Source organism: Juglans microcarpa x Juglans regia, chromosome 3D, assembly GCF_004785595.1.
Source record: "Juglans microcarpa x Juglans regia isolate MS1-56 chromosome 3D, Jm3101_v1.0, whole genome shotgun sequence".
Lineage (NCBI taxonomy): Eukaryota > Viridiplantae > Streptophyta > Magnoliopsida > Fagales > Juglandaceae > Juglans > Juglans microcarpa x Juglans regia.
Genome location: NC_054598.1, coordinates 37,979,757 through 38,003,273, shown reverse-complemented (window position 1 = coordinate 38,003,273; position 23,517 = coordinate 37,979,757). Strand labels below are relative to the sequence as shown.

At 32.8% G+C, this 23,517-nt stretch overlaps 3 protein-coding genes and 1 long non-coding RNA gene across 6 annotated transcripts; 1 reads left to right on the top strand and 3 right to left on the bottom strand.

Moving 5' to 3' along the window:
• Window positions 1-1,145: 1,145 nt before the first annotated feature.
• On the top strand, window positions 1,146-6,899 carry LOC121255885 (protein WVD2-like 7). 3 transcript variants are annotated; one of them, XM_041156433.1, is made up of 11 exons: window positions 1,146-1,496; window positions 1,610-1,683; window positions 2,595-3,380; window positions 3,638-3,859; window positions 4,088-4,131; window positions 4,206-4,301; window positions 4,381-4,477; window positions 4,573-4,644; window positions 5,051-5,161; window positions 6,052-6,568; window positions 6,650-6,899. In XM_041156433.1, exons 2-10 carry the CDS (start codon window positions 1,642-1,644, stop codon window positions 6,529-6,531), a joined length of 1,950 nt encoding a protein of 649 aa, XP_041012367.1. In that variant the 5' UTR covers window positions 1,146-1,496; window positions 1,610-1,641; the 3' UTR covers window positions 6,532-6,568; window positions 6,650-6,899. The 3 variants fall into 3 exon arrangements, with proteins under 3 accessions (XP_041012367.1, XP_041012368.1, XP_041012366.1); XM_041156434.1 differs by having other exon boundaries at window positions 1,600-1,683; window positions 4,212-4,301; XM_041156432.1 differs by having other exon boundaries at window positions 1,600-1,683.
• Window positions 6,900-7,293: 394 nt separating this feature from the next.
• On the bottom strand, window positions 7,294-7,850 carry LOC121255884. Its single transcript, XR_005938872.1, has 3 exons — window positions 7,646-7,850; window positions 7,490-7,569; window positions 7,294-7,357 (listed from the first exon to the last, which is right to left on the bottom strand). It is a non-coding gene; the product is annotated as an uncharacterized LOC121255884 (long non-coding RNA).
• A 598-nt stretch (window positions 7,851-8,448) lies between these two features.
• On the bottom strand, window positions 8,449-9,181 carry LOC121256377 (leucine-rich repeat extensin-like protein 3). Its single transcript, XM_041157154.1, has one exon. The coding sequence runs from the start codon at window positions 8,974-8,976 to the stop codon at window positions 8,524-8,526; it is 453 nt and encodes a 150-aa protein (XP_041013088.1). The 5' UTR covers window positions 8,977-9,181; the 3' UTR covers window positions 8,449-8,523.
• An 11,495-nt stretch (window positions 9,182-20,676) lies between these two features.
• On the bottom strand, window positions 20,677-21,443 carry LOC121256184 (protein TRACHEARY ELEMENT DIFFERENTIATION-RELATED 7A-like). Its single transcript, XM_041156854.1, has one exon. It carries the CDS (start codon window positions 21,257-21,259, stop codon window positions 20,876-20,878), a length of 384 nt encoding a protein of 127 aa, XP_041012788.1. The 5' UTR covers window positions 21,260-21,443; the 3' UTR covers window positions 20,677-20,875.
• Between the last annotated feature and the right edge of the window lie 2,074 nt (window positions 21,444-23,517).

The window sequence follows — 23,517 nt, the reverse complement described above, 5'->3', positions numbered from 1 at the left end:
GTGGGTCCTGTCCTCCCAGACCTAATAAAATGTGGGACTGGCTGACAAATCTCATTAGCTCATTTTTTCCTTCACAATTAATTTTATTTAGTTAACCCAAGACTATATATATATTTATATATATAATGAAAACTTTATCTTTCAATTAAAATAAGTAAACTGGGGGGCATTTTTTATTTTTTATTTTATCTTCAATCAATATGAACAATCTCATGTCCAAAACTACATGAAATTCTGTCTCTATCTATCTATGTAAAGTGAATATATGAGTATAGGTCTTTTTAGAACAAAAATCGTAATATATATATATATATATATATATATATATATATAAATGAGTTCTTCATTCATATATAATCATCTTGGCCCTTAATCAATAATAACTAAATAAAAATCTAATAATACAAATTATTAGAAACTCTATCTTCATCTATAATTCTAAAGAGATAAACTTTTTTATAAATACCATCTCACAATATTAAATGTTGTCTATGAATTGGGTGTACTAAGAGTTCTACTACACATAATCACTTTTACGTATTTCTTACACATTCTACTAATGTGATTGACTAAAATAATTATTTTATAGTAAAAAAAGTGATGTCGCCAATTACATTAATAGAGTGTGCAATGAGTATACAAAAGTGACTCCACATATAATTTTTGTAATATTAAATATACCTAAAATCACATGGGGTATCATCTATTTACTAATTCTTTAAAATATTTCAATTAAAAATTTATGAAAAAGATTTAAATTTATTCCCAGCCCTGGCTCTAAAATAAGCAACTCATTATTTGGGGCCAAGCTACTGATGTTGCTTCTTTTCTCTAACATATAAACATGCAATATCTAATTTTCTTTTGAAGGGAAACCAATAATAATTCTTCATTGATTAAACGAATTGTACAGATTCAGCAAAAAGGATAATCTTCTATAAGTTCTTGTTAGGTGATGTTCTTAATAGAAAAATAAAATAAGAGATAAATGAGTTTTTATGTAGAAATTAAAATCCACGAAATAATGGGCCTGCTAAGTGCAGAGCAAAAGAAGACAAAAAAAGGACAACTAGCACATGATTGACCGATTTGACAAAGCTTTTGATGTCTTTTATATTTATTTATGAATAAAATGAAGCAAGCCCTTTAGATTTAAGATTAGATTTATGACATTGCACTGCAAACCACTGACAACGACATCGAAAGCCTCTCTCTCTCTCTCTCTCTCTCTCAGAAGAAGAACGGCGACAACAAGAAGAAGAAGGAAGGAAGGAGGAGGTGAGGATCTCGAAGCTTGCTTTCAACTAAAAAAAGAGAAGAAAACAGTGTTTGGTGCTTCTGTCCTTTCACTCTCAAACACGCTTCCTCCATATTCCTTTTCCATTCATTCTATACCAAGCGTCCTCCCCTCTATTTCTATAAATCTGCTGTTTTCAAGATTCCTTTCGGTGTTTAAGCTCTTAGTTCAACGTTTCTTTGGAAAATGCGCGTTTAAGGTACCTGATATCCTCCCTTTCTCTCCCTTTCTCCCTCTCTGTATGTGTGTAATTTTCATTGCCGGTATAATAAGATTTACTGACGACCAGTCATTTGGATCAGCGGCGGTTAGGGAGTGTGTTTGAGGCTTAAGTTTTGCTGATAATGGCGGGAGATATCGAAGAATCGTATAGCTTCGGCTTACAGGTATTCTTTTCTTACCAAGCATCCAATTATAAGTTTTGTTCTTCGTTATTTACATGGTGGATCTTTGAATTGGTGTGCTTGTGTTTGATTTACTTGATATTCTGTAAAGTATTTACAACCCAGATTCAAATTTATTTAGGAAAAATGGTCTTTAACTTTTACTCTTGAATTAGCAATCGATTAGTAGTAGAAACTTGAGTCTGGCAGAATTGTATGGGGAACAAAAGGTTGACCGATCATAATTAATGGATGAAAAATTCTATTTATAAGCCGTGTGGATAACATTAAAATGCTTACGCTGGATAATTAGATTTGAAAAAAAATTAAAATTTGAATCTTATAGCTCAATCAAATAGTACCGTGTAAGTGACGTGGATGACCGGCTTGAGAATAGAATAACTCTTAATAAATTTGTAATCGGCTCTATATATGGAGTTTTCAGAATTTACTGTCTTCCCTTCCAAATAGATAGATACTCTTACTAATAACCATTCTTTATTTCTATCAAGCATAAAAAGTATTCACCTCCCTGGTCAAGATGGTCCATTGCAATGGATTTGCTTTCTGCTTTAAGCTACAGCAAAGAATGTAGTTGTTTGGCATTTATCATTTTTTGATCTATACATTTCTTTTTCCATCTATCATATATCTAATCACGGTTATTTTCCTGCTCGCTGAATTGTGTCGTTAATTCACTATAGCTGTGGTTGGCATTGTGATCATGACAAAATCCAAGCATTCCTTTATATTGGATATGCTGTCTTATTTCTTTCCTTTTTCACCAGAAATTTTAGAAATTTGCATTAGCGGAAAACTGGATGAGTTTAAAGATATAATTTTAGTTATTTCTCTCTTGGCTAAATTTTTTCCATTTATTCTCGATCTAACAGCTATTTCATTGACATAAGCAGGCAGATTCTCTGCACTCAGGTTCTATATCATTTGGAAGGTTTGAAAAGGAATCCTTATCGTGGGAGAGGAGGTCGTCTTTCTCACATAACAGATACCTTGAAGAGGTTGCGAAATGCTCGAAACCAGGTTCAGTTATCGAGAAGAAAGCTTATTTTGAAGCTCATTTCAAAAAGAAAGGTTTACTTCGTCCGAATTCATCTGAGTTCCATAACGAAAAGGAGTATCAAACCAGTGAGAATGATGTCTTGGAGAGCAGGGAAGAATCCGGGCATGTAAATGAAGGTAGACATTTTGCTCACTTTGATGAGAGCCCTGAAGGTTCAGAGTATCAAGGAGAGTATGAAGTGACAGGAAACGAAACAGAAAATCCAGAGGTTCCATTCTCTGTTCCTGAGATGGAACCTGCTTTGAACAGTGCTGATATTTTGGTTGCTGCTGCTGAAGATGTTAATGCTGAGGAAACACAACGAACTGAAACTGGGCTTGACAAACTTCTTTCAGTTAAGGATGAATCAGAGATGCATGGGTTGGACAATTTTCTCTCAGTTAATGATGAACCTGAGATCAAAGTAAATCAAACTCTTAATGATGATGCTGTAAATGCTGATGAATCATCTAAAGCCTTAGTTAATGACGAACCGGTTATTGAAGTAAATCAGGACCTTGATTGTGACATTTTCAGTACTGAAAACTCACCAAAAGACATCGATCCATCCCCCAAGACAGGACCCTCTGTGAAATCAGAAGAAACTCACTTGGAACATGGGAAGTATCCTTCTCCAAAGGTGTGGATATTCAAGACTAGAGACATAATTAAAATTTTTATATCTTTCTCTATGGTTCTTTATTTTATAAAAGCAATCACTGGATAGTCAATAAGGAGTCATAATCTGAAATAAAGATTAAAATGTAGTAGAATCTGCATACATGCTCTGGAGGTGTTTTTCATTTTCAAATGAGTATCGCAGCATTACGCTTGCATCACTTGGCTCTTCCCAAGTATTTTACCATCTGGATTAACTCCTTGATTTTCTAACTCTAGTTGAGGGCTGCAATGGAAATGGGAGCTTTGAAGCCCAAAGAGAAGTGTCGGGCCAATCTTGCTCTAGTCCTGACAGATATTTCTGGTGCTGGAGCTAAAGATCCTGCAAAAAATCCAAATAGAAGAGAAAGAGAGAGTACCCTAAGAACAAATCAAGAAAAGAATTCAGTAAAAACTGACATTCCTACTACACCTGCTATGCAGAAATCTCCAATCTTAGAGGTAAGCTTTGACAATGCCAATATGTTTAGATGTCAATTCAGGATATTTACTGAGTAATCTTCTAGAAAAGATTTCAGTAAAAACTGACATTCCAACTACATCTGCTATGCAGAAATCTCCAATCTTAGAGGTAAGCTTTGACAATGCCAATATATTTAGAAGTCAATAGGATAGTTTACTGAGTAATCTTCTTCTTTTTCTTGTCATTGCTCGGCCTTTTTTGCACAGGATTCTAGAAGTCAGAAAGCAAAATTAATGCAAGACAATAAAAGGTACTTTTTGTTTCTTGGAAGTGGAAAACCTGTATGGTTTACTGATTTAAACCTCAACCCTGATGCTTTTCTAGTTGCAGTGGTGAAAAAGATTCAAGGAGAAAGAAAGTTGGTGAATATCAACCTTTTCCAACAAAGGCTGAAACGAGAGGACATCAAGCACCACACAGGTTTATTGTGAATGCCATAAGCAATGCTCATATCGTTTAAAGATTTAGCTTCTGAAATTTCGTATAATTATCTTTATAGGCTCAATCATACTGTGAATTCAACAAAGGCAGATGTCAGGTCAGGTGCTGCAGCTTTCAGTTTCAAAAGCGATGAACGAGCAGAAAGAAGGAAAGAGGCAAGCGGGAATGCTGTAATTTTAGTTCTATTTTGCTTGATTTTAGGGATCAAACTTTGTGTAGCTTACACCTCTGTTGACTTCATCAAATTCAGTTCTATACAAAGTTGGAGCAAAAAATGCATGCCAAGGAGGCTGAGATGAATCAGGTCCAAGCAAGAACACAGGTATATTGGATCATCTAATTGGTAGTTTTTTGTTATTTACTGAAAATTAATCGATCACATGCCTCTTTCGTTAAAAAGAGACCGTGATATCATTCAAACCATCCTGGTGCTGTCTTTGGCCATCAGGAAAATGGCTCGATTAGCGAGATCCTAACCAAGAACCCTATACTGCTGGCTGAAGGCTCGTGTGATACTAGATCATATGAGTAACTTGTTAAGAATGCTCAGATTTCTTTTTTTCCTTTTTTATTTGTCTTTTTAAATGTGGTATTGTTAAAAACATTTTCCAAACTCAAACTTGTAAATTTTCAAGGTTGGTTTATTTTATGTAATTTTCTTAACAACGATGAAGCAGATAGGGACCGAATGGTATCCATCTTACTTGGTTCAGCTATTCTTATTGCAGGAAAAGACAGAAGCTGAGATAAAACAATTCCGGAGAAGCCTAAACTTTAAAGCAACGCCAATGCCTTCTTTTTATCATGCAGCTGTATCTCCAGGGTCAGATGGGAAAAAGGTATATTTCTGCTATGACTTGGTTTTCTCATTCCCTTTTTGGGTGGGTATATGATTATCATAAAAGAGGAAAATTCTATATATACCACACCATCATCCCACCATCATCTCACTATGATGAGGTGGCATTGCCCATCAACCTTTGAATAAATTAAGAGATGATCTACAGGTGATGGTAAGTGTTACTTTACAAAGTGGGATGAAAGTGGGATAGGAGTTAAGTATATAGCATTACTCTACAAAAATCTATCCAACATAACTAGGGAAATCCACCTTCTTCACATTTGATATATAGACACTCAGCGTGGTCGAAATTCTCACCCACAAGCAAGTGAAATTAGAAGACCATTGGCTTTCAGCTAATGCTTGTGATTCCAAAGGTTTAAAGATTATTGATTCTACTGGGATTTCTGAAATTAACATGCAGGGATCACATGACAATGAACATTGGTGAAATAATACGAAGCCTTAAGAACATCTTGTGAAGCAAAAGAAGCATATCAATCAAAAAGGGGCTTGATACTTGAAAATTTTTAAAAAATAAACTGCAGTGTTTATGGATTACTATTGGAAGAACTTTGAAAACTTCTAAAGAAAGAAAATACTAGGATTAAGACAACTTAATCCAGCTATGTTCTGAGTTTACCCATGTATACATGTCATCTTCGGCATGTGAAATCATTCTCGCCGTAGTATCTGCCCTGTGACATTTTTTTTTTAATCACAATCCTGCTGCGCCTTTGTTCTATGTTTCTTTAATCTTTCTTAGATTCATTTTTCATTTCAGCAGAAGTATTTCATATCTGTATATAATGAGACCTTTAGATGTTAATTTGGCGACAAATGAAGCCTAATATTGTCCTGATGTTGGAAGTCCTTACGATTTGTCAGGCACAATCAAGTAACAACAAAGTTAATAAAGCTCGAAATAAGTATAGTCCAGGGAGCAGAGCTGCTGGCAGCTCAAAATCATGTTTGAAGGAAGGAAATGACCAAGCCTTGTCTACCTGTGAATCGGTAAACACAACTGAACCAATTGATGCCTCAGAGGCGACCAACTGCCCCACAGGTGAGGACTTGGAAGTCACTGCAGCCTCTCAGGCTCCATATGGCAGCCAAAGCTGTTCCCCAGAAGCTACAGCTGGAAATGAGATTTCAGGGAGGAAAGAACGAGTAAAGGAAAGGGATACTAGTGTGCATAAACATCATGTGTCCGAAAGTCATAAGGTGATGAAAGGCCGAAAAGTTGAGGGGAAGCAGAAAACGGGTGGGCAGAGAAGTAGCAAAGAGATTGCCAAGAAGGACATGAAAGGCATTGGCATTGGTAGTGGTTCTCAAATGAGTAATCTAGCCGTTGGTGTTGCCTCTTGAACACGGATTCCCCGTCTCCTGATATATGTTCTCCGCCCCAAGCTACCACTGCAAATACTTGAAATCAGATGTTTGCCACCATACAAAATTAATAAAAGGCACAGGGTGATCTCAAGCTACCAGGTGGTAGGAGGTGTGTCCATAACGCAAATGTGAGAAATTAGGATTGAGGTTAGCATTTTAATTCCCTTAATCATTATTGCTGTCATTATTTATGTATGTGTAGCGTAACGTAAAGATGTAGCTGGAATAGATGACAGTGGTGGAAGTGTTTGAGGAAGAGCATGATCTTGCCACCAAATATGTGGAAGACAACTTAGAGTTTTCAGTTTATTGCAATAATCATAAGGTAATAAGATTTGTATTTAGCATTTTGATATACATACATTCTGTATGGCAGCCTATTCATGTTCACTACATGCTATCTGAATAATATTCATCTTCAGATCTCATCATACTGAGAACTAGAGAAGATGATTAGACACTTTTGTGTAGATCTGTAGTGACTTTTCATTGGCATTGATTCGGCCGAAACGATCGCATCTCATCCAGTTCTGAAGTAGGGAAGGAAAAACATTCTAATATTCATCGAAAGTCTATCAGTCAATCTACTGACGATTAATTAGCTAGTATTAGATCATATATTGGCATTTCTGCAACAAAGGTTACATGGCACCTTCTTTTATAAAACGGATTGTGTAATCGAATGATCATAAAATACCGATCAAAGCATTAAGACAAAATAGCAAAACAGGGGAATTGCAAGCTGTTGGGCCATCATCCCACTCAGTGTCTTCTCTCACTCCATAACCATTGCTTCACATCTCTGCAACAAATCACATTGCATGAATATCTTTGCCAAATTCTTTCTCGTGCAATAGATCAAACTAATAACGTCAAATCTAAATTTTCACTAAAGTGCGCAGAAATAAAAATAAGAGAAGAAGATTAGCCGTACGTGGGGATCATCTTGACTATTGATCATCGTCCAAGAAAGGTTGCTGCTGAGTCGTTTGTCCGATGAAGCCACAAAAAAACCTTTTTTTTTTTTTTTTTTAATTATTATTATTTTTTTAATTTTTAATTTTTAATTTTTTATTTGCCACAAAAAAACTTGCGATACGCTGACGTTGGTTTAACATTTAGATAAGACACTTACCCAACAAAGGAGATATTCTTCAGATAAGAGTATAGTTTTAATTGGTGAGAGATCATGTCACGAACGGTAGGGAATTATGCTTAATTTGAAAAGATTAATTTGTTTAACCTTTTTCATTTCTAGTTTAACCTTTTTGAAGCAAGATACAGTTTGTGACGACATTATTTCTCGCAAGTATTCACCATCGGAAGAAGTATGCTTGCAGCCTCTGCTACTAGATTTCCTCAAGGAAATTGTTAAGACTGTTCATCCGAATTCCGACCCGCGAACCTGGGAAATTGTCCCTATGGACTCTTTGCTCTTTAATACAAACTATGGCGTATATAATTAACAATATTATGACTCATTCCCACGTAAGCAAAGATTATAATTTAGGTTAGCTTAATGCTGAACTAATAGAAAACCAGAAGAAAAAACTTGGGGAAAAGATCGAAGAAAGAAACAAAGAAAGAAAAGTAGGAATTGGAATCCCAATTCCCAAAGGTTCCTCGATCGGCTTCTCCTCAACCCCATTGTGGTCCACTAAGCACGCATCCAAAACAGGTGATGTAATCTAGTGGTTGTGAAATGCTACCCAAATCTTTAAGACAAAAGGGTGGAAAAAAAAAAAATATTCCTTTACATTCCCAAACAAAAAGTCAGGCTCTTGGGCCCTCGTCATCCTCCGCACAATCTCTTCTCTCACTTGATAACCATTGCTTCACATTTCTGCAACTTAACACTTGACATGAGTATTTCTGCCAGATTCTTTCTCACACAACATTGAAATTCATCACCTTTTCATTTCATAATGAAATAGCTAATATAAAAGTAATTGAACATACAAGTTTTCTCTAGAATACATGGAAAGAACAAATGGAAACAAACAGAAGAAGATTAGCCGTAACAATCATGATTACTGATATTCCAAGAGTAGTGGTTGCTGCAGAGTCGTCAGTCCGATGGAGAGGTTTTTTGTAGTAGAAAGGGAAGTAGGGCAATATGGGGTCAGGAGGGGGAGGGGAACCATACGAAGTACCATAGGGCGGTGGAGAGTAGTATGGTAAATATCCTGCCGGTGTAGGGTTGTATCCAGCCGGAGGTGGGTATGACACGACCTGAGATGGCGGCGGAGGCGGCAACGTGATTGCCGGAGTTGTTGTACTGCCGGGGCCAGTAGGAGGCGGATAACACGGATACGGGCAGCTGGAGTCGTCGGGCCTTGTCGTCCCGAGAAAACTCAGAAATATCGAGGCCAAGAAGAGAGTGGAGAGGACTTGGTTTAGCTTTGCAGCCATGGGATACATGTACAGGAGGAAGGAAAAGAGAAGAGTTAAAAGAGCAAAAGAAGTGGGGAGTGGAGTGGGATTGAAAGCCCAACTAATACGAGTCTTGATCAAGTCTTTTGTCGTAGAACTAAGGAAAAAAAAGAACAAAAGGCTAAGCGATAAAAAGGAGTGAAAAGCAAGTTGTAGCTGCTACTTTCGAACGTCTCATTGCGATGATGATGAAGTACTGGACACATCTCTGAACACTATGCAGATTTAAGTCCGTTTTGGATAAAAAAAATAATTTTATATCGTCTCATCTTATTATTATAATTTTTTAAATTTTATATAAATTATAATAAATAATTTAATATTTTCAAATTCTAAAATAATAATATTAACAAATAATATTTTAATGATATTTTATTAAACTTTCACATTTTATCTAAAACTACCTTATCTCATCTCATTATCCAAATTTTCACATTTCATTTAAAGAAATAGTCTAGGAAAAATATGGCCTTTTATGACTTATCCTTGAACCTCTAAGACTACCAAATTCCAGTATATAATATATATATATATATATATATATAACAAATTTAATAGTTATTTAGTTGAAATTATATATCCCAGCTCTTAAATTAATGAAAAGTGTTGTCTTAATTGGTTAATTTGTATATCATGTAAGCTGTCATTCTTTTGATGCCAATGAAATTATATATATGGTCCTATAATCATGACTTGGTACTTCTCTTCTTTCCTAAGATAGAATTTTGAACCCCAACTGATCATTATGGAGGTGACCTACTCTGCATATATAATTAGTATAAAAGTCGACGAATTAAAAAAAAAAAAAAAGGTTCTGTAAAGTAATAAATGGTGGCAAGTTATATAATCAATTCGACTATTGAAAACATAATCAAATAAAATAAAAAGCGTTGATTACAGCTTCTTCATCTCCTTGTATGGTAGGTAGCCCTACAATAATTGAAAATGTGTGTTAACTCGCTGTCTTGGATCTTGCCAAAATTTGTATGAAATGTTCTGTTCCTTCGTACTCAGGCCATATATATATAATATAAAATGAGTAATTCTATATACAACTATGAAGTATGTAAATGCCGTTTAATCGCTTTAAAAAAGAGTGTAGTCTATTATTAAAAAATTAATTTTTTTATGTAGATCTCATATTTTATTCACTTTTTTCAAAACGATTATACGACGATTGCACAATTTACGGTTGTAAATATCTTTTCTCATATAAAATATACAATGCCATGAAATACCATTCGTGTCTGACACCACACAATTGCTACTCTTTATTCTGTTCTTTTCTCATGGGCACTAAGAATTCTACACTAAATCTATATTCTTAAGACTTTTGTAACACTCAGTTAATCATGATGGAGAATTCTAATATTGAAACGCCCCAATGACTAGTTTTGCTGACTATTAGAAAAGGAAAGAGGTTGAGTGAGTTTGAAGTGTAGGACAAAACCCAACACAAGATCAAGCTCATTGGTTTTAAATAAAAGAAAGGGTACTTTTTTTTAAACTGCTTTGAATTTTGATTGTACCAAATCTCCAATATATAATTAAAAGGCTGGTGGAGAGGTTGGTTGATCAACATCTTATAATATTTGGAGATGCATTATATAGAGGGGCAGATCACTCCAAAGGAACCCTCCTCCTCTTGTTTTCCAAGCACTTTCTCCCACATTATCAATGTGTCGGTGGAAATTAAGGTCATCTAGTTTGTTTCCATTTTCAATATAACCATTTATTTTGACGTGTGTAATGGTTTTCAGCTCCCAATGATTCCAAAACCCATTAAAAACACACACGTTTGGAGCTTTGCTTCTTTTTTTGTTTTTTTTCTTTTCTTTTGTTTCATGATGAACCGTTGATTAAATTAATGAGTTATTTGGTCAAGATTCTCAAGTGCAAACACCTACTTCTATTTAACATTATATATAATCTCTTCGCCTATCAAAACCCTACAGCTTTCTGAGCTTTGTTCGACCATTAGTTTTTTCCAGCTCGTGAAGAACAAAGAAGAAAGAATTTTTAAGTTCAACAAAATTAAGGTGAATATATATATATATATAGCAAATTCGCTATCTCTGATTTTTTTAATGCATGTTTGATTTATAAAAAAAAAAACAGAGAGAGTGGTGAGAGGTAGTGAGGGGATTCTAATTAGTGATATTTTCTTTGATTTTTTTAATTACCTAACTTTGACGCATTAAAAAGGTAGAGAGCAACATGATTTCTGGTCATATTTCAAAGATTTACCATTTTTCAGTATCAATTACCTTTATCAATTGTTTGCTTTATATTCAACTGCCCGCATGAAAAGGCTGTTATGCTCGCTCTATTATTGACTACCAAATGAACTTTAAGAGATACCAACTAATGCATTAACTAATTTATTATAAGAAATTGTTTTCTTTTTTTAATGATTGATGCATCTCATGCATGCATGCATGTTACCTATATATATATATTGTCTGTTTTAAAATTCCTTCTGTATTTGTTAGAAATATGCCTAACAATGTTATTTTAAGATCCATTTTATTTCATCCTTATATCCATTTCTTGTTAACAAAGATAATATTACTATCGATCCTTTTGGACAGAAAGATTATATAATTCCTAAAGTAATCTTTTGTAATCTATTAAGTTACCTGATATTCTAATTAAATTTATTCTTTAATTATTTTATTAGTCTTTCTTAATTTTTTATTTATTTTCATAATTACAATAATCGTCTCTTCCACTAATTCAGCTAATACTGCTTCAATTTTTCGTCTTTTGCACTCCTCCCTCGTGTGTTCAAAACAGTGCATTATTCAATTTTCTTGATGATCTCATGGTGATCATGCATGTCAACATAATTTAATTGCATTTCTCTTTCGTACATCTTTTATATATATATATATATATATATATATATCCATCGCGAAAGCAGTAGTGCATGATCTATGTACTCCAAGATCACACCATATCATACTGCCCTCCACTTGGATTAACCCTTCCACTTATATACAGCCCTAAGGTAATCTTTTGCCCCCAAAGTACTACTCCACATTCACTTGGGGGACCATCTTCTCGATCAAAGCCAGCCAGCCAAATTTTCTGCGGGCCGCGGGGCATTTAATGATCGATCAGACGTGCATCTTTCAGCATCCTTTCGACATTTATAATCAGTTGACTTTGGTGTGAATGAAAAGCTAGCTTGAACGGTATAGAAAGTTTGGAGGAAAAAAATTTGGAAAAAAGCTTGAACGGTATGAACGGCATTTATTAATCCATTCAATTTCTCACCTAATTGCTTAATTGTTCAATGACAGTGATCGTACGTTGTTGTTTTTCTCACCTAATTGGTGACCAGAAAATACAGCACAAAACAATCAGCAGCGACTTTTTGTTATAATTTTATAATCTGTTTTCAGATTATACAAAAATCCCAAGCAATTTTTCTTTAATAGAAAAAAGTGATGAGAGTCAAATTTTTTATCCCATATCCTTATGTTTTATCTCTTTTGTGTTTTATTTATTTATTTTAAGATAATTATTAGGAACTCCTATTCTATTAAATCTAGTATCTTGTAATCACTTAATTTATTTATGAAATACTTGCTTAGAAAAAAAGTGTGGGGATACTAATGCCATAGACTCTCTCTCTCTCTCTCTCTCTCTCTCTCTCTCTCTCTCTCTCTCTCTCTCTCTCTCTCTCTCTCTCTCTCTCTCTCTCTCTCTCTCTCTCTCTCCAGCAAAAACACTCTCTACCTAATGCCGAAAAATCTTACCTTCTCTATCCGCTTGGTGGTTGCTACCCTCCTTCTGTCTGTATAGTCTCGACACTATCTTATTATATTTTTTTTTTTTCTATTTTTAACACGAAGAAGTGTCAATCTACTGCTTTTCGACCACCCATGACGGCCACGCGCCTCACCGCAAGACTCCATAGTCGCCGATCATTTATATGACAAAAGTAGATCATTAAAAGGAGTGGCGCGTGAGTCTTACGTGTGGCTCAAATCATGCGTCGGAGAAAGTTTGTCGAAGTTATGCACTGCATTTTTGGGGTCAGCGGCATCGGATCTCTTAGATCCGACTAATCTTCACTCTCCTAGCGTGGCGCATGGTCTTCATGAGCCTCTATAGTTCTTGGTGGTGGCTCCTTGACGATTCAACGCTTCTTTTGCTTTATATCTTCCTATGTTATTGTTCCTCTTAACCAAATATTGTGGAAAAAAGTAGTAAAAGTCTCTTTTAATCAATTCAGATTAACGACATGCAACATAGATCCATTCATTATGACTTTCGATCGTAGTATTATAGTCTGTTTATCAGACTGTATCAAAACTGTTTCAGATAGCTTCTCCTTGTAAGAAATGGGTGGAGGTTGCTTTTATTTTATTTTATTTTATTTTTTTTTTGGTACTAGCTAGTTTTGGATTAATGTAGGATCTCCCATTTTGTTATATCTTGTATCCTATAACTGTTTTATATATTTATAATTTGATTGCTTAAAAAAAATAAGCTTCTAATTGGGCCAGCTACAACTTCTTCACAAAATTCATACCTAGGCACTTGCGATGATTCTTGTGCAAGATGTCATATGATCAGAGTAGCAAGCCGAAGACATAAAATGGAAATATACATTTGACAAATACTTAGTGTATGTTTGAGATTGCTGTAGGAAAAATAGCTTATAATTTTAGAGTTTATAACTTATAGTTTAAGTAATAAATTATAATATTAACAAGTTATTTACTGTGATAATCATATGTTTAAATCACTTTCAAACATATTAAATTTGTTTGAAAACAAATTTAAAATGTGCTTTCTGATATAGAAATGACGATCATTTGATTTTTTTTGAAGATTATGATCATATCTTTAAAAGTTTGAAAGTTGTAATTATCTGAAATTTATATAGATATTTTTGTCTATTGACAGTCTTTTTAAAATTTGAACTACATTCCGAATTATCCAGAAAAACAAATTTGAAGAAAAACATCGAACGTACTTTTAACTTATTTGAGATTAAAAATTACTTTAATATGTAACATTCAAACAATCTAATTTTTTCATCAATGAACTTTTACGACCATTTATGAACTTTTTAAAACTCCTAACACAACCTCATACATGCCATTATTCCCATGTTCCAAGCCATGCAAGGAAAATTTTATAAGAGATTCAAAGAATAATTATTTCTGAATTTAGTTTTTCAAAATTCGAAGTCTCATTGCTTGAGTTTGTTTCTTTTTCTTTAATTTTCATTATTTGCATGCATTAGTTAATTTAGACATAATTTTCCTGCTTTGGTACCCGCTTAGTTCAATTGTATGCATGCTGGGTACATGGTTGTTTTTTGTGAAGATTGGATTACAGCTAATTGTAGTATATGTTCCAAATTGATTAAAAATAAATAAATTGTAACGTCCCAAAAGAAAATGGGTTGCCACAATTTTAGCTTGGGCAATGTATATTTGTTCCGTAGCTTAAGCATATTTCGCTTTTACATTCCGTTTTTATATTTTATACATTTTAATTAGGCTTTATTTGTTGAGGATTTTATTTTCCCAATTCACTTGCATTATTATTTTTGTTTTTTTACCATTGTTTCCTTGATTTTGTACAATGCATAATCTTATTTAAATTATATGACACTTAACAAATCTCATCTTTAAAATTATACTTATTCTCGCACTTGACACATAAACAAATATCGAAGATTTAGGCATTGTTTGGATTCAAAAACACTTTCAACTTATCTCATCTCATTTCATCTCATATTATGATTTAATTATTACAATTTTTTTCAAACTTCCCAACAAAATATAATTAACAATTTAATTTTTTCATATCTCAAAATAAAAATAATATTAAAAATTATATTCTAACAATATTTTATTTAACTTTCAACTTCTATCACAACTTAACTCACTATCCATACCTCCGGATGAGCCATTCCAAACAAAAATCTCACTAATATCAACACAAAGCTTTTAAAAAAGGAAAATAAATGGACACAACTATTTTACAAATTTCACACAACTCTTCAATTAAATATTTTTATTTATCTTAATTTAAACCATCAAAGTCAAAACAAAATTTTGAATAAATTCAAAAAATAATAGTATTTTATTGAATAGCTATTTAAAAGTTGTAAAGCAGTTGTATTTATATATTTTTGTTTAAAAACCATTAAAAAAATAACAAATGGAAAGTACGCTGTACGCATGTTTTGTAAATTAACAAAGAGACCGTATGTTGGATTTTTTGTGTGGATCCTGATTTTGTTTTGTGGCAGCCCGATTTTATGATCTAATTCTACAAGAATTTTCTATTTTTTCTTTTTGTGAGTTTTTTTGTTAATTATTTCACTAGATTTAACTCTTGAACCGATCCGACTCCTGGTTAGAGTTTATGCGCTAATTACCCTAATTAAGGTTTTGGTGTGTATATATATATATATATGTATATATTTTCATATGACGGCACATTGTATTGCCGCACAATATATTTGACTTTTAAGAGAATAAAATTCTCTGCAATTTCGTAGACTTAGGGTGTTTGGTTTCTAAATCAAATTCAATTAATTTCAATTTATCATTATATTTTTTTTAAATTTTAATACAAAATATAATAAATAATTTAATTTTTTAAATTTTAAAATAATAATAATATTAAAAAATAATATTTAAATAATATTTTATCAACTTAATTCAATTCAACTCAATTCACTTCAACATCTAAACGTAGTCTTAAGCATACTGTCAAAGTAGGTAAATCTCATGCTTGTGTGTAACTGATTTCATTTTTCATTCTACTTTTTATTCTGTTAAGACAGCTGTATCATCTGCTCAAAATCACAACAGTTATAGAAGCTTGGAGAATATTCAAGAGAATCCCAATTGTAACAGAAAAGATGGAACTTTTTGCTTTCATTATAACCATTAGATCCACATCTGAAAAACGAAGAACTAATCAGCTGCTAGGATTGGAGAGATCGGGGCTTAGATGGCACGTAGATCGGAGCTTTAAGGAAGGTTACACATCCATGGTGAGGCATGATGCATGCATGTCAAAAATAAAGACTTTTGACAAGTTGAAAATTTAGATTTCTTTTTGGTAAGTTCGTATTTCACTGATAAAAGAATAATATTACATATAGTTGTAGAATATACAAGTGTATATAATCACTTTAAAAAAGAATGTGATCTATTATTAAAAAATTAATTTTTTTATGCGAGTCTCGTATTTATTCATTTTTTAAAAATGATTATGCGTGGCACGCCGTTTCTGCACTTATAACTGCAACTATCATTTCTCTTAACAAAATTACTCAAGTGACTGTAATTTTTTTTTTCTTTTTTATACTGGAGTAGAGGATTCGAACAGCATGATTCTTTTATTTGGAGACCAACTTGAAGTCATTTGGTTCTTAAAAGATTTTTGGCCTTTTTTTTTGTTTTTCGATACCATATAATTGCTTTATCTTAATTAATTGTTTGAGGTTAGTAGATTTTTTTGCATTATTCTTATTCTTCTTCCTTGTAAAGTTTAATTGCGGCATTTAGAAATTTATGATGAGCTCTCTCATATGTGACGAACAGAGATTGGCAACTAGTTTGAAATTAATAGCTAGAAATATTTGGAAATGCAATTACAAATGAAATATTTTCTGCATCTCCGTCAGAACCCCACCAATTAACAGTAGAAACTTCTAAACAAAAAAACCACTGTCCCTTGCGCAGTTTCTAAATAACATAAGTAAAATACTGAAATACCACTCTTACTAAAAGGCCCGTCTACTCAATAAAGAGATATTAACTTTATTGCATAAAGCAGATAATAACATCTAATCCAAAATGATAACTCTTGGGCCATGGCCCAACGACTGTAGACCAACTTCTCACAGTCCGCTGTCTCAACGTCTGTAGTCCATTTGCCAGTGGCCCATCACGTGTTTAACCTTTAATCAGTTAGGTTCCCATCTCAGCCGACAGAACACATCTTCTTCACTGTCGGCGTGTCACAGAAAGCCGGTTGCTTTATTGGCAATAAGGCGCGGGTCATGCTAGGGATTTCGCTTGAGCTTTTCGCTAATTTTTTTTTGGTCATTAAGAAAGTATTGTTTAATAATATTGTAAATTAAAAAAAAAAATTTTAAAGTGTTAAAACAATATGTGAAAAAAACTTACGTTTTTTTTTTTTTAATACTTCTAAATATTTTAAAAAAATTACAATATTATTAAATAAAACTTTCTTAATCACTAAGTTAAAAAATCTAAAAAAAAAAATTGCAGCGAGAAGCTCCAGCGGATTCTCCAGAGGGATCCCTATCATTTTCCAATAAGGCAAAGGCGGTCATGATTTTTCTTCATGGATGCAAATCATGCAATGGTTACTTTGGCAAAAAAAAAAAAAAAAATCAGGTGATGATTATCGGGAAGGTTCCGGAACTTCTCTTTGGCAGACGTGGAAATATAGATCTTTTTAGGGCTCTGAGATATTTTTTCTTTTAAGAAACGTGTCTACTTGTTACGGATCCATCAGCTTAGCCTCAAGTAAAATTGAAAATTAAATAAAAAATTATTTTTTAATATTATTATTATTTTGATATTTGAAAAAATTAAATTATTTATTATATTTTGTCTAAAAATTTAGAAAAATTATAATGTTGATATGAGATAAGATAAGATGAGATGAAATATTTTTACTATCTAAATGATAATGCCCAACTATGATATGTCAAAAGACTTTGAAATATAAATATTTTGGACCGTTGCTATGCAGTTGATGTTGAAAAATGTTTTTATTCTATATTCTGTATTCTGCAAATATTTATATTTATATACTAGTATATATCATCTGCTTACTGAATTGTGGATAATATTTTTAGATGATTTAGACGATACAAGTGGTGATTATGAATAGACAACTTGGGCAAGATTAGCTGGGGGTAGAAAGTTGAGTACCTAAGGGTACTTTCGGTAGTTTGGTTTTCAGTATGTGTAATTGATTTATGGAGACTTATGAAATTCCTAATTATTATGTTGAGTTTAATGGGAGTTTGTGAAACAACTAATTTATTTTATGAAAAATGTTATTTTGTTCACTCAATTTATCCCTTTATTTTGACGCATCATGTATTATAATTTTTTTTTCTTTACTTAATATTTAAAGAAATGACTATTACTATATTGATTTTTTTATATTTTTAAAAAATATTTTAAAATAATAATAAAAATATGAATAAAAAATAAAAATATATAAAAAGTTAATTTTAATCCAACACTACCTTCCAGCGGTGCTACTCAAGGAGTACTCAAGGAGCATAATACCACCGCTCTTATTTTATTGGATTAGTGCGTTGATGAAAACCGATAAAAGTTGATCCTTCCCACTCTTTAAATCAAATAGCGTTGTAATTAAAGAAAAAATAAAAACAAAGAAGGAGAAACTTAAACTTATATTCATCCTCTACAAGTAGCATTGCATCTAAACCACTCCATTTTATTTGAGACATTCAAAGGTTTATCGTAATATCAAAAAATCGAACTCTTCCAAAAAGGCTAACATCGCTCATAAAGAGATCACAATTGGACCTATATCCCCATCAACCAAGTTTAGGCCTAGTTTAGATTTAAAAATAAATTAAAATAGTTTTAGATGAGTTAAATAAAATATTATTTTTAATATTATTATTATTTTAAAATTTAAAAAATTAAATTATTTATTATATTTTATGTAAAAATTTTAAAAAATTATAATAATAAAATGAGATGAGTTGATATAAATTTTGAATACAAATGAGAGATAAGCAAGAGGAGACTGTCACGCTATCCCAATCAAGAGTCAAATGTTGACTGTTCATCGGTAACGCTAACGTGGTATGGCACGTGTCATTTAATGTTAACTATGATGAAAATATGGGGATGTAGCATGCCATGATAGTATTAACCACTCGACGATCAACATTTAGCCTCTGATTGGATGACGTGGCATGCACGCTATATTAGCCCGTGTACTACAATTTCCATACAACCTGCTTTGTTGTTTGGCAAGGGTGATCGAAAATAATTGATGTGATGTTACAAACGATAGAAATAGTTGACACTAGACAGCGTACAATTATCAAGCAAACACGCGAAGATAAGGTTAACTTTATCTCACCTTTTTCTCATACTACCAAACACAAAATTCATGATTTTATCTGATTTTATTCTTAAATATAATTTAAATATAAAATTTATAAATTAATTATTATAACTTTTTCAAACTAATCATTATAATTTTTTTAAATTTTTAAATAAAAAATAAATAAAAAATTAACTTTTTCAAATTTTCAAATAAAAATTATATTCTTATAATATTTTAATTTTATAATATTTTTTATTTAATTTTTTTTCTCTTATTTTTTAAAATTTAAAAAATAATCAACTCAAATTATTTTATTATTATTTATAAATTATATGTTTATAAAATTATCTTCCCATATTACTTCCATCCGACTCAGAGGTCTAAGAAGAGGCAACGACCAAACCTCATCTCCTAGACTTCGCTACGAGACCATGGCCCCACTACAAACATGACGTGCAACGTAACAATGCAACTAACAGTCATTGCTGTAAGTGTGTGGGACCCGCCCAATACAGTTGGTTTGGCGAAACCGATGTTGATTTCATCCACTGACAACTGACACCCAGTACCATTCTGCAGGAATGATCTCTGGTAAGGTACTTCCCTATTGATCAAGATGCCTAGGATTTTTCTCTCTTTTTTGTTTCAACATCCATGGACTGACCCATGTGCACCTTGGCACTTGATCTAAGGTTGAACCCAATTTCCCGTTAACTTTTTTGCATGCTCTTATCGACATTAATATAATTTATTACAATGGGCATCAAATTAGATTTACATATGTTTGAAGGAGTTTGGAAGATATTGAGTAACTTTATATGTAGGGTTTAGAAAGGGTAAGTTTTGCATATTTTTTATGTAATAATAATAAAAAAAAAACGTGAGATCTACTAATAAAAAAAAAAAAAAGTTTTTCTAGTGAGCTCTAATTTTACTTTTTTTTTAAAAAAAAAAAAAAAATATGCAAGCTTTACACTATAATATCATTTTTCAAAAATATTATATATGCGTTTCATTCAAGTCATTTTGTCGGTAAAATTGTAGCTATTGTGAAATATAAGGAATATGCGTAAATTAAATATATAAATAAGATCAATGATTTTGTAATTTTATTTAAAGACAAAATTTTGGACTAGGCTACTAGGCTAGGCACACCGAGGTCGGGACCCATTGAATGTTCACCACAGAGGGCTTGCCACGTCTACAAATAAGGACACGCCTACGCACATAAGCAATTAATAATGCTAGTGGTTCATTGAACTAGTGGGCGGTCCATTTATTTCTACATCAATTAATAATGCTTAATTCGTACGAGTTTTAGACATTAATTTGTTTTTTTCTGCATTTGGAACCCCAAATTTCATTTACAGAATCTGATCACAATTTTCCTAGAAAACTAACAAATCAAAAAAGAGGAGCAAATGATGAACAGCATGCATGGAGGTGATGAGAAAATTATGACACAAAATTAGAATCAAACCAAGTCTAGCTCATGATAGAGAAGAATTCTGATCAAGTTTAAAATCCTAAACAAGGGAAAAGAAAAAAGAAAGATGAACATGAATTATTGGATAACTGGCAACAGATCAGTAGAATTTTTATTCAAGATTACTGTAGAATTCAGATAAAAGCATGTACCAAAGATCGGTACTAACTAAAACAGGGTACCAAATTGTCCTGTCGATGAAATCTTAGACCTTAGTAACATCTATGTCCATAAAATTCTGTTCTTCTGGCCTCCCTGGTTCTAAATCTTACCGGAATAAAGTCATCAAATTAAAACCAGAAGACCCAACAATCCACAGCTGATGAAAACAGGCAACGTCCTAGTGACCAAATTCCCTGCGGCGCCGTTGAAGTTTTCGTCAATGGGATACAACTCCCCCGGCGGACCAGTTATGTATAAGAACGACGAGGGAGGCGGAGGGCAGAGTGGAGACGTTGGCGGCTTCTTGTGAGACGGTGGCCGTGGTGATGGCGGAGGAAGAGCTGGTGGTGGTGGGCTTGGTGGAGGCGGCGGATATGGCGGTGGTTGGGAGTTTGGATTGCACGGCATGCACTTCTGACCACCTTGATCATCAGCTGTGACGAGAACTGTGAAAACGGCGATCACAAGGAAAAAGTTTAGCAGCAATCGAGCGTTGAAAAGACGCATCTTTGTTTGCTTTACTAAGGCCAGTTGGAATAAAATTCGATTGCCAAAGTGTTATTTTCGTGGGCTTGCTTTGAAGAAAGTAAACTGGGGGAAGGTAGAGAGGATGATCAACGCCAAGGTGGGTGTGGGAGAGTGGTTTGGTTACGTTATTTGGTGCATGGGGAGACTTAAAAAGACTGAAAGGCAATTTGATGTAAAATGAGGAATGCAATGTATTAATTACTATTGATTTTCATATTCTGTACCTATATTTTTTTCGCAAGGTATAAAGATATTTTTTATAAAATATGAGGTGTGAGGTAGTAAATAATGACTGATAAGGATTTATTTATTTATTCTTTTTACAAATGCAAATTGGTGTGAGTAAGAAATGTTCTGCAAGGACTCTGATCTTCTCGTAGGATATTACTTTTTCTTCGGGGTATTGTTGTGCATGTGGATGGTCCAAAATTATGGGACCCATATTACACACTTCTAGCACTTAATGCAGGCCGATTCTGTGTACAATCTGTGTAATCTATCTACATATAAGGCTACTTTAATGTTTAATGGAATATTTTAGGAGAATTTGGGCCAAAGAAAAAATGAAGTGTACGTGTTAGGTTTTGATGATTTTAGTGAAGATAGGAGCTAGACATGATTGGTGTAGAGCTAGCTGCAGGCAGTATTGAGGCGAGATCAGAGCTACGTATAAAGGAATTATATATATATAGTACATGATCTGCAGATAACAAAAGCTATAACTTTCTTGTAAAAAAAAAAAAAAAAAAAATGGGGTTTGAAGCTTGGATAGCCTGACATTAGATTATATATATTCTTGCTATATATTCGCACGATCAACTTATCTTTTACTTATTAAAAAAAAAAAAAAAAAAACACCTTATCTTTTACTTTGAGGGATGGAATTAAAAACAACATTTACAAGCTCACTTATATATAATTAATACAAATACTCTCAGTGCATCACTAAAATGATTAATAAAAGAAAATTATTAATATTTCGGTTTTTTATGATTGTAATAGATTTTACAGTATACCAGTTTTGTAAGTAGCAGAACTCTATAATCAAATTATACTCATCATGTATTAAAAAATAAACTTATGATTATACTTACATGGACACAAAAGATAAAAAAAGATAAGAAAAAGACATGTGAAAGAGTTATAATAAAGTAGTCTTGCATATTGAAGCACCACAAATCAATATTGTCATTACCCTAAGAAACCCTAACCAATATCATAGATAGCTCATCACATTCACTGCCATATGATGTATTCAGACCCCAATTAAAGAAGAGAGATCACTGTCAAGCTGGGGTCTACTTGCCTGCACCTTTCTTGAGTCATCAAGTCATATCTACATGACCTTTTCCTTTCCTTTTTTTTCGTGAATGATTCTTCCTCCGTTTATTTAATTGGTTGTTCTACTTTGCTTTCTATATTATTTTTCATACGCAAGCATTATCAAGTTCAACAATTACATATTCCCCTAATTTTCATGTAAAACTCAAAAAGTATTATCTTCCAAAATATTCAATAATTAACTTTTAAGTACTCTGAAATGAGACCAATACGTTTTAATGAAGAAATGTATGCAAAAAGTTAGGAAGATAGAATATGGACACGTAGATGAGTGGAAGAGAAAAAGGCTAGTAGAGAGAGAGAGAGAGAGCACCGTCCCATTTTCTTAAAGCATCTTCCAACCCTTTTTGCTGTTGGAATTTATCGGAGTCGAGTCGGTCAACTTTCCGAATGAGACAGCCTAAAATGGAGCCCCAAGTGTTAATTTTGGGAACCTTCTTAGTTCTTACCTTCAAAGTAATCTCCTCTTTTTCAATAATTGACACTGGACCAAACTGGTTGGTTTGAAAGCCAGAATCTATCGCCATCCTTTGTTTCTCTTCTTTTCCCATAATACCCTCTTTTCTATCTTTTAAAATATTTAATTTTCTCATTACAAAATACTACAAAAAATAATTAAGAGTATATCTAATAATCTAGATTATTAACTTTATACTCGAGCCTAAGGTCATATTTCATCGAATCAATCTCAACAACCTGCCGCCCAGTGATATAGCTCGGTTTGGATATGCACAAAACCTATCATTTCATCTTATAATTTTTTAAAATTTTCATATAAAATATATTAAATAATTCAACTTTTTTAAATTTTAAACAAAAGATATTATTAAAAAATTTATATTCTAATATTATTTTATTTAATTTTTAACAAAATATCTAATCTCAATTGCATAGCC